The sequence below is a fragment of the Leucopleurus acutus genome (genome assembly GCF_964270905.1).
Source record: "Leucopleurus acutus genome assembly, chromosome: 1".
Taxonomy (NCBI): Eukaryota; Metazoa; Chordata; class Mammalia; order Artiodactyla; family Delphinidae; genus Leucopleurus; species Leucopleurus acutus.
This window is the reverse complement of record NC_139142.1, coordinates 133,328,031-133,346,871: the sequence shown is the minus strand read 5'-3', so window position 1 is coordinate 133,346,871 and position 18,841 is coordinate 133,328,031. Positions and strand designations below refer to the sequence as shown.

The 18,841-nt window shown below is 42.7% G+C and overlaps 2 protein-coding genes across 4 annotated transcripts in view; both read right to left on the bottom strand.

Moving 5' to 3' along the window:
• The window catches only part of ZNF609 (zinc finger protein 609), a 235,948-nt gene extending 226,616 nt beyond the window's left edge, over positions 1 to 9,332 (bottom strand). For 2 of the 3 annotated variants that reach the window (XM_082849372.1, XM_082849374.1), the window contains exon 1: positions 326 to 4,147. The gene's annotated coding sequence lies outside the window, so the exon portion shown is untranslated. Of the gene's footprint in view, positions 1 to 325; positions 4,148 to 9,229 lie in introns of those variants that run through there. The other variant, XM_082849373.1, reaches the window with a different exon arrangement.
• Positions 9,333 to 14,413: 5,081 nt separating this feature from the next.
• TRIP4 (thyroid hormone receptor interactor 4) overlaps positions 14,414 to 18,841 on the bottom strand; it is a 67,396-nt gene continuing 62,968 nt past the window's right edge. Inside the window, exon 13 of the mRNA XM_082833919.1 lies at positions 14,414 to 15,021. Within this exon, the coding sequence (XP_082690045.1) occupies positions 14,954 to 15,021 (68 nt within the window). The 3' untranslated portion in view covers positions 14,414 to 14,953. The remainder of the gene's footprint in view (positions 15,022 to 18,841) is intronic.

Here is an 18,841-nt window from a genome sequence, read left to right as displayed (position 1 = left end):
TTTTTGGTTTCCCAGTGTATGTAAAAGTTATGTTTATTATATACTGTAGTCTATTAAGTGTGCAATAGCATTATGTCTTTTTTTTTTTTCTTTTTTTTTTTTGCGGTACGCGGGCCTCTCACTGTTGGGGCCTCTCCCGTTGCGGAGCACAGGCTCCGGACGCGCAGGCTCAGCGGCCATGGCTCCCGGGCCCAGCCGCTCCGCGGCATGTGGGATCTTCCCGGACCGGGGCACGAACCAGTGTCCCCTGCATCGGCAGGCGGACTCTCAACCACTGCGCCACCAGGGAAGCCCAGCATTATGTCTTAAAAAATAATGTACATACCTTAATTTTAAAATGCTAACCATCATCTGAGCCTTCAGCAAGTCACAGTAGTAACATCAAAGATCACTGATCACCTTAACAAATATAATAATAATGAAAAAGTTTAAAATATTGTAAGAATTAGAGAAATATTGTGACACAGAGACATGAAGTGAACAAATGTTGCTGGAAAAATGGTGCCAATAGACTTGCTCGACACAGGCTTGCCACAAACCTTTAATTTGTAAAATACGCAGTATCCGCGAAGCACAGTAAGATAAGGGATGTCTGTATTCACTAAATAAATAAATAAAAACTATAATAATATTGCAGTAGTATGTAGTATGTAATACAGAAAGAAGCATTAACCATGAGGTTACTACAATAATATACAGATGAAGGCCTGAACTAGGTCAGGTGAAAAGGTGAAGCTAAATGATAAAGTATCTAGAATGATTCAAACTTGGTTAATGATCAGATGAGGTGGTAAGGAAGAAAAAAAGAACCAAATATGAACCCAAAGTCTTGTGCCACGGCAACTGGAAGAACTGTAATGCTTAGGGGAGAAAAGGGTAAGCAAGTTTCAGAAATGATGGACTGGAGGTACATTCAAAAGCAAATACCAAGTAGAAAAACAATTTCCCCCTTCCCACTATACCTTTCAGATTCATAGACCCCATGAGCCTCACAATTCCAATTTCTCTATAGTTCCATTTCTGATACCATTCTTGCTGAGTTTCACACCAAACCTCAGAATTTGTACCTGAAGTTTACAACGGACATTCTTGAACATTCACTTCTGCTCACATGAATAAAAGTTCATCTTAACCAAACCCAAAGTGCTTACCTAGGAATGTTACTAGGAACACTCTGATAACATACCAAAAGCCCTCTGGCTTTACTCTGTACATAGAACAGAGCAGACACTGCTGCCTTACTCTATAAATACTGAACTGCAGCCTAAGAAACTACAGGTACCAACATGCAATGTTGTATCAGCATGCAGTGCAGTACCAGCAGGCAACGTGGCCTAACTGCCAGACCTGGATTTCAATCATGGTGTGGTTTGATTTCCAAGGGTTGCATGGCACTGGTCACTTTCCAATTCAAAACCCTTCACTTGACACTTAAAAAAAAAAAAAATCTATCTACAAAAGCCACTTATATTTCTAATACAAATCTTTAAAAAATCTCATGCAAGTGGAACACTTCTCAAAATAACCTTTAGATTACCTGAAAATTAGTAATGTGCTACAGATGGCTGGAATAAAGCAAAACACTCCCAGGACTTCTTATGAGTCCAAAATAAACAATAGTTCCTCCCACTGAATTTTTCTATTACAGACAGATGGATGTTTTAAGTACAAATTTAAGAAGAGTGAATGCTTCTTCCAATGTTCAAAGGTAGATTAAACATGTGATTTTGCCATGTTAAACACATTCCCCAAAAAGAAAGACTAAAAGACCATCATCTTCTTAACATTCAATAAACAGCTGCTATTGGAAGTTCCAAATCCAAAAACTAACTGGAAAATACTGATAAAAATCCTAACTTGGGGAATTAACAACTAGGTTATACAATTTTATTCCTTTAAACTGCTTGAAAGCAAAGATTTTCTAACATCACAGTTAACCCTTGAACAACATGGGTTTGAACTGTAATTTAGGTCCACTTATATCTGGATTTTTTTCAATAAATACGTACTACAGTACTACACAACCTGCAGTTGGTTGGAACCCTGGATACTGGAAGGCCAACTGTAAAGTTATATGAGGATTTTTTACTTCCCTGGGGGAGGGGGGGTGCCCCAACCGCTGTGTTGTTCAAGGGTCAACTGTACTACCAATTTCAAAGTTCCTAAAGTCACCCATCAACTTTAATTTGCTCAGTCCCTTTTAGGGGGTATTTCAGAGATCCCCCTTGTTGCTCAAACTGCCAGATTTTGCTTTTTTTTTTTTTTTTTGCGGTATGCGGGCCTCTCACTGTTGTGGCCTCTCCCACTGAGGAGCACAGGCTCCGGACACGCAGGCTCAGTGGCCATGGCTCACGGGCCTAGCCGCTCCACGGCATATGGGATCTTTCCGGACCGGGGCACGAACCCGTGTCCCTTGCATCGGCAGGTGGACTCTCAACCACTGCGCCACCAGGGAAGCCCCAGATTTTGCATTTTGATCATTAAAAATAACACTTTTATTTTGTAAACAAAACAGTGGGCAACTCTTATTCAATCCCAAGAAGTTAATTCAAAGTAGGTTTTCCACTAACTGGACAAAAATGGAAAAATGCCCAACCCACCTCCAAAATCAGTCCCTTGGCTCAAGATTTCAGATATAAGAGATTTAAAGATCTTAGATTACTGACTGAATACACAAAATTACTTCTTAATGATATCAGGCAAATCCTTTCAGGTTTGATTTCTTTCTCCCAAGCTGAGGTTCTTTTTGTACAGCTTTCTGATCCCCACTCCTATGGCTTGAGAAGGCTAGAAAAAGGTATATTTGACAAACTGGTGAACCTGCAGAATGAAGGTACAAGACTCTCCAAAAGAAGATAACTTCATTAAAAAAAAGGCACAGCATAAACTTTATAAACATATCAAAGAGGAGTGAGAGTCAAGCCCCCAGGAACTAAGGCTGCACTTATTTGCCCTTCTGAATACTGACACAATAATAAAAAACTGCCCACTTATGTCAACCATCAATCATTTTTGTCCCATTCGTTCATCATAATCTTGATAGCATAAAATTCAACACTATATGAAGCCTTTAGAGATGATCATGTCTAATATGCTCACTTTACAGATAAGGAAAATGAAAACATAGGAGTGACTAGCACAAGTCACGGCTAGTCACAGGCAAAACAGTGATCAGGATCTGGGCTTTATGACTCGCAATTCTGTGCTTTTTCCTCTATGCTTTGAAAAGCTATATTAGCAAATAAACATTTTACACTATTAAATCAGAAAATAACTAACTGTAACTAAGCCACACAAAAATAAAATTCATCCATCTAAAGAGAACAAAGGGTTAGAATAGGAAGTACCCCAATTCAAACAGAAAGAAGGAGCATTTGTTCATACAGTACAGGGCTTTCTTAAGGGCACAACCTCGCACATATTTTCTGAGCCATTTTATTAATTACCACCTGCTCGGACTTGTGTCCTGTGCTCCATCAAATGCAACTCCTTAAGAGAATGCCACACTGACTCTTGTGGCAAAGGTCTGAAAAGTGGTAACTTCTGGCATAGATAACTTGATGGTACAAAAGGAACCCACAAACGTGGTGCCAACAATCAAGAGGAGAGGACTGGGGGCTTCCCTGGGCACAGTGGTTAAGAGTCTGCCTGCCTATGCAGGGGACACGGGTTTGAGCCCTGGTCCAGGAGGATCCCACATGCCGCGGGGCAACTAAGCCTGTGCGCCACAACTACTGAGCCTGCGCTCTAGAGCCCGGGAGCCACAACTACTGAGCCCGCATGCTGCGACTACCGAAGCCCGCATGCCTAGAGCCCGTGCTCCGCAATGAGAAGCCCCGCACGGCAACAAAGACCCAACTCAACCAAAAATAAATAAATTAATTAATTAATTTAAAAAAAAAAAAAGAAGAGAGGACTGAAGTTGAAGAGGGTGGAGATGTTGCTGGGAGCAAGTAATCCTGAAAATGGGATAAGAATAAAAATCCAAGGGAGCAACGCTGGCCTGACACTAATGACCAGAGAGCACAATAAAAAGAAGGCAGTTTCAGAGCTTGCCTGGCATCAGACAGCTCTCACCTGCAAAAGAAAGAAAGAAAAAATTCTCACAGAGACAAGAGAAAGATCGCAGGTTTGGTCCTGAGTGATGGATTAGATATGACCTAATAGGTATTTGCCATCTCTTATTTCTGGGACTCTGATCCAAGAACAAACAGCAAGAGAACCATGAAAAATCAGCCCTGTTGGATCTGGAGTTCTGCCTTGACAAGATATAAAGCTCATTCATAGATCTGACTGCTCATGAGACTGCAGTTCAACTCCTGCTGCTAGAGCAAGGGGAGGGGGAAGGAAGATAGAAAGGGGTGAGTGGGAAGGAGGTGGAAGATCTGGGTTGTGACTATAATAGCTACAGTAATTAGAGTGTTTCCAGGCTGCTAGGGAAGTCTTCAGAGCAGAGAATGTGGATGGGAGATGGGGGAGGGGGAAAAACATGAGGAAGCAAACTACTGAGAATGCTAGGAAAATACATGGTGGTTTGTGAACAGTTTAAAACAAATAGCTGCGATGGCTTCATATGGGGAAATAAAGAAGTTTATATTTTTTCCCAGAAGTGAATATTATACAAATGACTGCTAGGCTCCTACTTAAAGCTAGGTTGCAAACTAGGTTTAAACAGATTCTTGCAAATGTCCCTGTCTCTGTAGTGGTCCACTGGCCCTGGCCTCAGTCACACTGTTTGCCTCCCTTTTCCTTAAATCAATCAAAAAACTCAATCTATCTATCCATCCAGACAGCCAGCCATCTACCTAAATCTCTGTCTCAATCTCTCTGACAGATCAGAGCCTTCACTTCACTTGGAAAAGGGATTTCTCAATTCCAAAACATTTAAAGTCACTTCTTTGCTGTCAATCAACTGTTAATTAATACACTGTGAATTCAATTAGATTGTGTGTATGTGTGTGCCTGCGTGTTTCAAGCACACAGCTTGTCAGCCCAACACAGAAAATCACTGGAGGACACTAAAGAAGTCACAAAATAAACACCAAGTTGCTTGTTTATAAATTTTAGGCTCTACGCCACTGCCTACTATAGTGGCATGATCATGTGAAAGAAAAATAAAATGATATTAACAGAAGATGATGATAACCTAGAAGGAAAATCTGGGAATTTGCAGAAAACCTCAAAATAGAAAGTCCTCCTCCAAGTTACAGGAAATGCTATACTTGTTTTTAAGATAAACATTTAGTTGAGATACTTCCTTAGCATGATTTGGCCCTCTGATGATGACTTGATTCTAACAGTGATGTTAATCTCAAAGCCAGAAAAAAAAGAGTTATACAGGTGCTGGGAGAAACTAAAAATGGAATAAAACAAACAACAGAAGAGGTGCAAACTTCATGTGGAGAATTACATTCATAAAATAAAAACACATGTGAAAGTCTTGAGTAAGATATGTCAGGTAGACTTAACACAAAAAGTCAATTACATCCTTTGCACCTGGGTATCCTCCCAGCAGCTAAATCCTTTTCACTACCCTAAAAGCAAAGAATTTTCTCCTTCCCTATCCCCCTAATAAACAAGTGCTAGAAACACTGAATTACTATTATTCCCTTCCCATTCATAGGGCATAAAGCCAGAACTCACAGAAATATAATAGGGCCGTCTAGGACCATGTCTAAGGCAAGCTACTCAGTAATTTAAAAGAAACAGAGAAAAGGAAGAATCTCTTTTCTCTATTCCATTATCATCTCACTAACAAACCACTATCAGGCATTAAGAAACGTGAAACAAAGAAGAATTTCACACATATGAACTGAACCTAAACCACAGAAGACCAAGTATTTTCTTGTCACTGTGGCATGTGATTCTTTAACCACCTGCTCAATAATCCCTCTGCAACTGCACAGCTGCTGCCAATTCCACATGCCCAGCTAGGCAGGTGCTTTGGTGAATTACCTGTTCCTTAGTGAAAACAGTCCTTCACTGACACTTAGTGGGCCCTGAACCTGCCAATCAGCATCGCCTCTCTTCGTTTTGTCTGTCATAGCCAACTTTTATGAGATATCACGAAGGCATATTTAGTACACTACGTGATTTTGTATTTTGCAGGGTTGTTGTTGTTGTTTTTTTTAAAGGAATCTGATATTTAAAAATCAGGCAGAAGAGAGAATTCAGCTGCTTAAAAGAAAATTTGCCGCACAACATAAGGCTGCCTCATCTCAGAGTGGCCCCATCTGTCTGGCTGTATTCCCATCCATGACCAGTTTCCACAAGGGAAATAACAATTGCTTAGCTACCTATGGAGCAGGAGAAATTGGCACTAGAAGGTTCTATAGTACCTGGCAGTGATGAGAGAGAAAACAGAGTGTGAACTTCTAGAGACCACACATCATTCCTGTACTTATTAAGTCTCCACGGCTGAGCCCAGGCAGTAGTGTTCTGAGTCAAATAAGTAAGGAGTGGCACTTCCACTTGACAGAGCAATCAGTAAACCCCTCAACAAATTATCCTGTTCCAGTCATTTAGTTGCTATATGTTAATTGCAGCATAATTACTACCAGGAGCCAAAATTATGCTTCCATATCCTCGCACAAAATAAGCAATAATCTGTCCAGCTATCTAGACCTCTCATAAGGAAACATTTCTAACAAGAAGCTGGGGGAAAAAAATCCAAAGTGCTCTCTGAAATATGGTCACAGTCAGAAGACTTATAAGACTCCTTGTGGCAAGGGCCCAATTCTGAAACCACTAAATCTAATCAGGGCAAATTTAATCTGAGGCTTCTGCCTTCACTGTCACCTGACAGGATTAAGAAATGAATGCCAACAGCCCAAGAGCAAAAAGCTTTGGACTCAGTTTAGCTGAGACTTCACTCAGAGACCTAGGACATATAGTTGGAAACAGTCTAAAGACAGACAACACCTCTAGTAAGACCTTAAGACAGTTCGGTCATCAAGAAACATAAAGGTCAGAACAACCTGTTCCCTCCTAACAAAGCCCAACACCTAAGTGGCAAGCTATCATTTTTAAGAAACTCATTGAAAGAGAAAAGGGAGGCAACGTGGTCAGACTTAGGGCCTCAGAAAGACCTTTACCACAACCAAAGGCTAAAGTTCCTCTTCAACAACACTCTATAGGAAATGGTTGGCTATTGTGTACAGTGTATATTGTATACAACTGTCCTCCCACAATGAGCTTGATTTCTAATCTCTGTTCAAAGAAAAGTTTTCTTTAATGTCCTAAAGGAAAACCTCATTTCTAGCCCCCAATAATTCTTTACCCAACTAATAGTACCTAAATGCTATTTGGGCACTTCTATGAGGTAAATGCAAGGGCAGGGTTCCTTCTAGCTTGTTCTCATCCTTCTCTCATTAGTAACTCCCAAGATCTCAAATGATTTTTTTTTTTATGTTCATCTCTTTGGCAAACTTCTCCCTAACACAGAAGCACACATGGATTTTCTACACAATGAACAAGTCACCTCCTTTCATCTGAATTAAAATGAAGATAAAAAGGAAAGTTGTTTCGTTTCCCCAGCCCTTGCCCAGATAGGCAAATTCTGTGGCTTTTTTGTCGTGCAATTATTCTGACCAGGAAGTCACCATTAAAAAGGTACTTGGTCCTTGAGTCCCTATCTTAACCCTGCACAGGTTTTTAGTGGTATTCCTAAACGAATAAACAAAAATCTTTGTGTGTGTCCCATCTCTATAAAAAGGATTAAATATGCTGGCTCAAACAAGAGTAAAACCCTCCCCTTGGAGTCTTCTTTCTTAAAAGTCTGACACAAACATCAGGGTTGGGCCTCCCAGCCACTCTTCCTCCTCAACTTAGTACAGGCTAGCCAAAGAGGCAGGCACAACATGGCTGGCATTCCCTATTCTTCTGAAAAATGTGTGCCAATGAGCTCTGCATTGTTCCTCACTCAAAAAGAAGAGCCTTTCTGTCTGGCCTCCTCCAATGGCAAGCCCCAGTCTGGAAAAGGAAGAAAATGGCACTGAGGAGCCTGGGAGATGGAGCATATCCAAAGCTCTCAGACAAGACTTGAACCTATGACCTTCACTGTGTACACAATAGGCGGGTGAGAGGGACCGGTTTATCTCTGCAGCAGCAGTTCTCAGCCCTGGGGTAGCAGTCCTGATAAAATGACACGACTATTGTGTGTGGCAGCAGAACAGTCATCTCCTCACAACAGCCTAAACCAGCACTCCCTCCCCCAAGACAAAGCAGCAGGGGTGAAATTAACTCAAGGCTGCAGAGCAAAGCCTCATACAGAAAAGAGAGGCCTGTAGGGGATTGAGGACTCTCCTCAACCCCTAGGGCTCTGGACACATGGCTGGAAACAGACAGGCTTTCTTCACCATCTTTCCCACTCTCATTTAGATTGGAAGCTGTTTCTTAGAGAATTTAATCATCTGTGATTTGTTCAGAAATATTCCCCCTGAAGGGCTCTGATCTCTCCACCCTGTGTGAGCCTAATTCCTAGAACCTGAAATGACTGTTTGCTGCTGCCTGTTTCACAAACACACATTAATTGGTCAGATGTGTCTCCTCCTCCTCAACCCCAGAGGGAGGAAGGAGAATCTGAGCAAAGCACAGAGATGATCCAACCGTAATTACACATAAAGGGAAAAGAGGGCAGCATGGGTTTTCCAAACAGGACAGGGTCACAAACCCTCCCGGGGGTACTAGGATAGCAGTTAAGGCCAGGCCCAGGAATCCCTCCATCTTGAAGAAAAGGACAGGAGTAAATGTGACCTGAAGACTGGAAGGAGTACACACCCACAACCTACTTACTGCACACTCCCGGCCACCTTGCTCCCCCCTCCTGGGCTGCGCACACGTCCTGCTCCCAGACCCTCGCCCTGAACCCCCCTAACTCCCTGACTAGCTCCAGTCGCCCTGGGCCCCCTCAAGATACCCAGACTCGCCTTTGAAACTCTCTGGCCTGTCCCCACAACCTGGCCAGACCCTAATCCCCTCTCGGGCACCCCTACCCTCAGCCGGAACCGGCCCTGGCCGCGCTTTGAACTTCACCCCGCGCCCCTCGACGCCCCCTCCCCCACCCGCGCAACGACACCCCCACCACCCGCGCCATACACACCTTCCCCCTCGCTCCGCCCCGGCCTCGCAACCCCCACTTCCTCTGTCAGGCGCCGCTACCCCTGGCCCCCTCGGCGCCGCCGCCTCTTTCCTCCCCCAACCCCGGCTCCACACAAAGCTCCGGACTCACCGCGCGGCCGGTCCCGGGAGCCGCCACCTCCGCCCGCCCGGGCCCCGGGCCGTCGAGCCGCCGCTGCTACGGGGCCCAGGCCGCCATCCGTTCCCGCGGCCCCTCCCCCCCCACCCCACCCCGCCTCGTCTCCGGCTCTCCGCCCCCTCCTCGCGCCGCTCCGCCCCGCCCGCCGGTGCCGCTGTGTCCGGGGCCGCGGGTCCCTCCGCCGCCGCCACCGCTGCCGCCGCCGCGATCCGGGACAACCAGGGCCGCCCGCAAGACCCGGACACTGGACTGCCGGGCCCTCGGATCCGGATCCCGGGCTGGTGTGCAGTCTGGAGCGGTAGAGCGCAGGGGAAACCCGGAACCTGGATGGACGAACCAAATCCTGGGTCTCGGAACGCGCGGTCACACGGAGCCCGGATTAGAGACTCGGAGCCCGGATTAGAGACTCGGAGCTCTGGGAATGCTGGAAAACCCGGCGAGCCGGTTAAAACAGAGATAAACTCGAAGAAACCTGGATTGGAGAGCTCGAACCTAACGCTCTCTCCTCGTGGAAAGAACTCTCGCTGGACCAGACTTCCTCGCAGAGAGGTCTCTGGGGAAGTATCATACCTTAAATGCGGAAGACATCAATTCTGTAGGTGTCCAACCGTGGGGAGAGGAAAGGGTCACAAGGGGTCGGAACGTGAACATCCACAAAGAACAGAAGAGCAAGCACAGCTCATCGTGTTTCACCCATTTTATCTCTTGGTTCAGCAAAGCATCAATCCCCTAATTTTTTATCCTTTGTTCTCCAATTTCTTTTGTAGGATTACCACTAGTTTTCCTCCTAAAAGTACCCAAATTCAAAGGATTAATTCAAATCCTTCTAATATCACTTTTCACCTCACCACCCCATATCACCAAATCTTGTTGCCTTTTATTATCTAAAAGTCCTACGGTTCTTTTCCAACCCACCATTCCAACTATTGTAACTTTTATCTTATCTGCTATTCATCTGATTGCCCAGCACTCTATCTAGTAGGCATCCTGTCCTTGTTTAAGTGAACCCTCCCACTCACCTCTCACTCATGAAACTTATCATACTTTTCACCACCTCTTCCCTAAAACGTCCACCCCCTTCCCTTGTGAAAAGAAATTTATCTTAATTCTCAAGTCTTAGCCTCAATTATGTCCTTGACCATCTTAGCTCTGCAGGGTTTTTTTGGCTGCGCAGCATGTGTGATCTTAGTTTCCTGACCAGGGATCAAACCTGTGCCCCCTGCAGTGGAAGTGCAGAGTCCTAACCACTGAACCGCCAGGGAATTCCCAGCTCTGCAGTTTTTATCTTTCCTTTCCCTTACCCTGAGGCATCCTTCAACAGTGCCATTCAAGAGAGTATGTGACTTGGGGATACAGCCAGGTCATAAAATCCCTTTATATCTCCAAATACACATGCAAAAGGGGTGTGTGTGTGTGTGTGTGTGTGTGTGTGTGTGTGTGTGTGTGTGTGTCAGGGGGTGATGGCTAAAGATGAACACTAAGCCTATCTGGCCTAGGAAAAATAATCTCCCCTTGATCCACCCATATTCAGCTTGTTCTAGGACTGTACAAGAACAAAACTGACCCCAGGTGACAGAAGATCTCTAATCTGTACTGGACGATGTTACAAGCGAGGATTCAGCTACTTGCAGGCAGACAAAGAGAAGGGTTTAGAGACTTAGGTATGAATTAAAGGTTAACACTTGAGTAGTCATCTTCTACTGAAGAGCATGACTCTACCACTGAAAAAGACTGGACTGCAAAAATGGGGAACAAAGCAAACATTCCTACAGTGAACTTCAATTTTTAGACAGAAATTTTTCAAGCCTAGAAGAACCATTAAAAATTTTCAAGCAATTGATGTCCTATACAGTAAAAGAATCTTAAGCTTTGACTTCTTATTCCTCTAGACCAGGGTTTGGCAAAATATGGCCCACAGGTCAAATCAGGTGCAGTGCCTGTGTTGGTATGTCCCATGAACTAAGAATAAGAATGGCTTTTACATTTTTGGATGGCTGAAAAATAATCAAAAGAAGACTATTTTGTGATGTGAAAATTATATTAATATATTAATTCAAATTTCAGCGTCCATAAAAAAAGTTTTACTGGCTCATAGCCATGCTCATTCACCTACGTATTATCTATGGATTCATTTCACTTGCACTGCAACAGCAGAGTTAAATAGTTGTAACAGGGACCATATGGCCTGGAAAGCCTAAAATAATTGCTGTCTGGCCCTTTACAGAAAAAGTGTGCTGACCCCTGCTCTGAACAAGCAGTGTCTGATAGAACTTTTTGCAATGATGGAAATATGCTATTCTTGAGCTGTCCAATTCAGAAGTCACTAGTTATATGTAGTTATGTGAACACCTGAAATATGGTACTGTGACTGAAGAAATGAATCTTAATTTCACTTAATTTAAATAATTACATGTGTCTAGTGGCTACTATATTAGACAGCACAGCTCTAGACGCTCCTCAAATCTCATATATTGACATTTTTGGCCCCTTGTCCCAACATCTCACTCCCTTCCTGTGACACATCTACACATTCTCAGTTGCCCTCTCTGCCCCACCTTATCTACCTGACCCCAAGTCAGGGTACAATATTTACTAGGTTTTCTTTCTAGACTCTTCATTGTCACAACAGAAATCTAATCAGTCTACCAGGTTTCACCGCATGAATTAACCCACATTATGTGCACACACATAAATGGACACACATTTACACAAGTTTCTTTGTGTCAGAGGATGGCACTGTGGCTATGTTCTTTCTTCTCTGCATGAGAGAATTAGAAAGCCCTCCACATGCGAGATTCCTTGATGCTGCCGGAGCCTGTGATATGGATCACCTCCCTCCAAACACATTCACAGAAGCTGAGAACAGCAGATGTGCACTTGCTATTTGAATCTCAAGGAAAAAAAATCCTTCATCACAGGACTTTCTTTCCTGCCCTCCGAGGCCTAATAAACTGAAGTTAGCTGATTTCTCTAGTTTAATAGATGCTTGCTTTTTTACTGGCCTTGTCTAACTGGGCAAGAGAACAACCCCAATACTGTCTCTATCTTGGCTAGGAGCTCTAGTAAAAGCATTAAAAAAAAAAAAACTTACCAAACGAAATGAAATCCACATAAATGGACTTCAGTAGAGACAGTAGTTAAAATGGAAAGAGATTAGGGTTATAACTCATAAAAAGCCATAACTTTGTAATTATTTGTAAAAGCAATCTTTATAGTCAATTTTTTATACCTACTCCCTAGGAAAAAATGGGTTTCTGTAAACTTCCAGCTTAAAAAGAAAAAAAGGGACACCTAGTTTTCTTTCTCCAGATTAGCTATAGCAAGCAAACACCACCCCACCCCACCCCTACTCCATTCCAAACATCTATCTGCAAGGCCAAAGCCTCCTAAAAATCCTGGCAGAGAAAGACTCCAGTTTTATATATATCCTACTTTGAGCTTATATAATTGAGACTGTGTCCTGCCTAGAAAAACAAAAACGCTGAATCCTTTAGCCACTATACAAATTGAGAGCCAATGAACCCAACCATCCAAAGGAGGGTACAGATATTTAGGCTGTAGAAGTAAACCAGCTCAGAAATGTGGACCTTCCCTCAGGCCAAGCTGTCCCAGAGTTGCAGGGTCAGTGCAAAGTGCTGTAAAGTACTGAAAGGCTACTCCTGGGCGAGTTTGTACTCGGGCTGCTAAGATTTTCCACTAGGCTTTAAATTATGCTATTCATCACTGAGCAACTGACGGCCATCTACCCCCAAGTCTCTCCCACACTTCCTCCCGGGTGTCTCCACAAATAAAAGAGAGACCTTATACCACCACCACGTGAACTGAAGAGAGTCTTTCACAGTCTAACCATGAAAAGGAGAAGTTTCCAAGTTACTCTGCCTTTACTCATGTGGCTCCAGCTGCATATTTTGGTTGCTGAGGTGGGTTTCCCATAAACTTGTAAAGTTCTCGTAAACTTTCTTATCACAGCACACAAAATGGTTGCATAACCTGAACTCTTGCATCTCCTGATTTTTTTCTTTAGGCATGCACACACAATCTATCCAGGTGGAAAAATCAATCCATACTCCTCTGTGTTCAGGCTGTCTGTCGTTCAAATAAAAAGGCAGAAAGATAAACTTTTTTTTTTTGCTCCTTAGGTTCTTCACCTCCTACCTTTCAATTTTATTTTGGTATTAAGAAAACCAGACAATTCCAGCACAGAATTCAAATTGCTACTGCTCGGTAAACTATTAACTGCATAGTGAACCCAGTGTGGCTTCATTAATAGTATTAGGGTCTGCAGAAAGCCAGAGAGAGACTTTTTTCCCCCCTAAAGAACTGCCATTGGCGTCCTTTCCAACTTTCTCTACAGAAGTTGAACAGAAAAAAAAAAAAAAAAAGAATACAACATGCCTTCATCACTAGAACAAGAATTGGGTGGGTTTTGCCTGGGAATCCAGAGTGATCAGGCCCCCACAAAACCAATGCCCGGAGCTCTGCAACAAGCAGGGTTCACAGTTGAGTGAGCATCAATGCATAATGAGTGGAGGCATTTCAATGCAAATAAATGCTGAATATGAAGGATTAAAGAAAGGGGAAATTAATCTTTTTCATAACACAGGGCACTTTTTTCTCTCCCTTGCGCTCTCTTTTTTAAGTCATGCACACAACTGCTGGAGGGAATCCAACTTCCCCAGTGTGGTAGTGCTGCTTTATAAAAAGCAGAACATACACATTTAAGACCGTGAATTTCCTGAGGATGCCAGCAACTGAGATTCTGACAGCTCTTCTGAACAGCCTCAGAAAAAAAGTGCTTCACTAAGTGGGACCAGAATGACTAGTAAAAATCTCATTTCAAACCAACCTCCTATTTTTCCAAAGCTCATAGCTTCTTGGGGTATGGATGGCTTAAAGGGTTTGGTTTCAGCATTTTGGGATATTTGGATGCATTTACTGAAAGGATTTTATTTTTGTTTGTTTCTAATTCTCCATCCAAGTGATACTTTTGCAATACCAACAAAATAAACAGGGCGGTTTCATGATGCTTTAGCAGGTGGCTCTCTCTCATCCCAGTCTGATCCTCTTATGTCCTAATGTCTCAAACCAAAGAACAAAGTGGCAGCACCTCTTCAGGTTATCCCCCCACCCCACCCCCCACCAAAATCGGCCAGCGAAGGTTACTCAGCTGAATACTATTCACTTGAAGAGATGTTGGACTAGAGCAGCAAAGTTGATTAAAAACCTCTCTGTCCAATCACACGTTTCTATTAAACACAATTCCTCAAACATCCTAATACTCTACCAGGTTATCACTTTGAAAAAAAAAAAAAAACTTTAAAATTCAAGTGGTCCCTTAAAATACTGTTAACCTAGGTTAAGAATTTTCCTAACTAAAACAAATCCAAGCCTCAGAGAGGAAAATAATTTCCAACTTGTTCCTTTTTCTTCTGTATCATTCTGAGAAAAATGTCAAAGATCTAGAATTTTTAAAATAAGTCTTTATAAATAATGTATCCAAAGATTTTTGACCCACTACATAAAGTAAGAATCCCACTCTTTAAGAAAAATATACAGATTTTGATGAGTTTAAATTCTGAGAGGTTCAAGCCTGATGCCAAGCCTTTAGATGTCTACTGCTTCAATTCCAAAGGACCAGTAGATAGCAATTTTAGTACACAAAACTCCACTATGCTGTATAGTTCCTTTTTTCCTGGGTCAGACAGCTTTATTCTGCTTCATTAACCCCTTCTTTGCTCCTTGATGGATCTTGGAATCCAGTTTCCCTGTAAGGGAGAAAAAGAAGCCTCATTATTTATTTTTTATATTTGCAATGCAAATCTTTCATGGCCTCCCAGGTCTTCTGGTTACTGTGCTTCTGTCACATTGAATTATCTTGCTTCAGGACTCAGACACTTTCAAACTTCAGAGTTTCATTCTGTAAGAATGAGGAAGCAATGGGAACACTGTATAGGGACACACAAATGTACGTACGTACACAGACACAATGAGTATTCACCTAAAAATCTAAGAAGTTAATATTTCTAATTTTCTAGTTACTAGAAAAGAAACATTGCATTTTCCAGAGTGCCTGATGCTAAGGCAAGTTTTTAAAGAATACACACATAATGATAAAGGAAGACATTTCACACAGTGGGAAACCCATTCCTCTGACCTGTTAACTGGCTGAGCATAATGCATGTACCTCCCTCACAGTGAGAAAAGCAGTTCAACTCACTCCTTTGCTGCCTCAGACTTAATAGGGGGAGTGACCTGAAACAGTGGAGTAGAATCCACATGAATGCTTTACTGACAAAGGGCCCCTATCACCAGTTAAGAAGGGCAAAGGTCATAGGCTGTATGACTCGCCTAAGTGTTAAAGTTAGAAAACAAGCAACCTTCCTGTCCCAGGTGACCCTAATGAGAGGTACTTCACGGATGTGGTCTCTGACCTCTGACTTCTCAGATCTACCAGGATAAAGTTGGGTTCAGTGGTAGCTGCCGCCTTAGGAAATAGCCATCTCATGAAGAAAAACTAACAGAGTTCCTGTCTGCCTGGCCTGAGAACAGAGCTTGCAGGTTGCTTTCTCCCACAAAAAGTCTTATTTAAGTCAATAGAGATGCTGATGCTGGAAACAGAAATAGTTTAGTTCAGCCTCGGCACTAAATAAACAAACAAAAACAAAACAGCTGGGTGTACTACAGGCCTATACCCACAACCACTGCCCCTTGTATGTTGTCATTTTCATTTGTTGCAGTAATCAGGTATAAGAGAGAAAGCACTGGACACAAAGCCAGGAAACCCAGGTTCCAGTTCTCCTTTGTCTGATATCAACTAGATGAGTGACTTGGGGCAAGTCATTAGATCTCTCTGGACTTCAATATTCTCATTTGTCCAACTAAGGTAAGAATACATGTCCGGACTACTGCACAAGGAGAGTGTGAAAAAAATGACTTCAATCTAACACGTTTCCCTGTTTTCTTAATTTTTTTCTTCTTCCTCATCTTTCCAGGGCGACATCTGCCTCTGGAATAACATTACTTCCTTCTCTGGGCTTCCTTAGAAACCATCACTAAGTGATATCCTAAATGATGTCCACAACAGTCACAATGATGTTGACTTTAATCTGGGCTTTAGAGCACAGAGTTCTCCTAGAGATTTAGGAGTTCTTTCATCCCCCAGGCTGTCTTGCTGAAAATCCAAACATGTGCCCGCAACCTGGCAAAGGGCCCTGTTACGAGGCAAGTTTGCCGTTGTATCCCTAAGGCTACCAAATGGCAGGTGCTCAATAAATGAATTAAACAAAGAAAAGCAGACACCACAAATTTCAAAACCTTTACTTTATAGGGACTACTAAGTAACCAAAAATAGCAGATATCAGATAAACATAAAAGAGTACTCATTGTAAAGCTGGTGGTACCCAGAGGTACAAAGAAGTATTGCGTCTCATTAAGCTTTCTAGGACAAGCTAGGACACAATTTAGAATTCCATCTAGGACCACAGACTTCTAGTTCTCTGTACTGAATAAGTTAGAAGACCCAGGTCCCAGTTTTGGTCCTAAGACTACCTATCTGTATAACCTTGAGGAAGTCACCTAGTTACTCTTGTCCTCAACTTTTTCAATGCTATGCGGAAACATGGACTACACAGTACTGAAGGCCCTTTGCAGCTCTGTGATACTGTGCCCTAAAAATGAAATGTAAATTGGAATACTTTGTTTCTGAGGCAATGTGATAAAGTGAGAAGAGCTGGAAACCTAGAGGTAGAAAGACCTGAGCAAAATATAATTTCTGTAAACCTGTTCACTCAGCTATAAAATGAAAGGAAGAAAAAATTCCTACTAACTTACAAGATTGAGAGGATTATAGCTAATGCTAAGTGTTTTTTATATACTAAGCACTGTACCAAGTATTTTACATATACTGAATCATTTAATCAAATAATTAATTGAAATAATATAGATCAAAGGGACTTCTCTGGTGACACAGTGGTTAAGAATCCACCTGCCGGGCTTCCCTGGTGGCGCAGTGGTTGAGAGTCCGCCTGCTGATACAGGGGACACCGGTTCGTGCCCGGGTCCGGGAAGATCCCACATGCCGTGGAGCAGCTGGGCCCGTGAGCCATGGTCGCTGAGCCTGCACGTCTGGAGCCTGTGCTCCGCAATGCGAGAGTCCACGACAGTGAGAGGCCCACGTACCGAAAAAAAAAAGAATCCACCTGCCAATGCAGGGGACATGGGTTCGAGCCCTGGTCCAGGAAGATCCCACATGCTGTGGGAGCTACTAAACCCGTGCGCCACAACTACTGAGCCTGTGCTCTAGAGCCCAAGAGCCACAACTACTAAGCCCACGTGCCACAACTACTGAGCCCGCGCACCTAGAGCCCGTGCTCCACAACAAGAGAAGCCACCACAATGAGAAGCCTGCACACCACAACGAAGAGTAGCCCCCACTCGCCGCAACTAGAGAAAGCCTGTGCGCAGCAATGAAGACCCAACGCAGACAAAAATAAATAAATAAATAAAATTTATTTAAAAATATATACATTAAAGTGCTTCATGAGTTCAAAGTTCTCTGAAAAATTAACGGTAGTCGTGTTATTTATGCTAAGGCTTGGGAGTTGTGTTTCTTAGTTATGGTCTCAGTTTTACTTTTACTTTACCATATTTACCAGATAACTCTAGGCAAGACTTTTAACTATATTTATTTCAGGCTCCCCAAAGCTTTACTGGATAAGAATATTCCAAATATAATTTTCATAAAACTCCAGTCTGACTGTGAAAGCCCTCACATGAGACCAGCTCAGCTAAGATCAACCCATTGGAGCAGAGCACTCAATGGTAGGCAAATTAATCTCTGGCTTCAATGATGATGTCATAAAATGGAAAACTGATGGGAGGAAGGAGATACAGAGGACGAAGGATTTCCAGGGCACTCCCAGGGATTCAGAAAGTCTTTCATCCCCTAGACTAACCTAAGAAAACCATACATGTGCCAGCAATCTGTGAGCTCCTTACAACTAAAAACTTCTTTGCATCCCTAATATCTACCATAGTGACTGCCAATAGTAGGAGTTGGTTTAGCTGGGCAATGAAGGCCAGGGACTGGGGCTCCTTGCATGAAGAAGCAGTTATTGTGGATGCCCTCTGAACTCTGAGTTCTAGTTTAGCCTGTTTTTTTAAGACTTGGGATCTGGACAGTTAACTACAGTAATACACAGTACACTCTCTTAAAAGCAGAGAGATAATGCTTAGTTTCTGTATTTCCCCAATATTTTTACATTTAGTACATACAGCATTTCAGTGTTAAACCACATCCTCAATCATGGTGCCTAAAAGAAAATCAAATGCATGTGCAGCAGATGGAGGAGAAGTTAAAAGGGAAAAAACTATTTGCCATCAATCGATATAACTCTCATAGGGATTTTCACATGCTTTGCATAAGATATAAGGCAGAATTTGCATGAGTTTATAAAGCATGTAGTTCATTTAAAGTAAAAAAATTACCTTCATCTCTTTGAGCATTCAACCTACATATCCTATGCTACTTAACTTTTTTGCATTTCTTAATTTGAGCAGACACACAGCCAAGTGATTTCATATTGC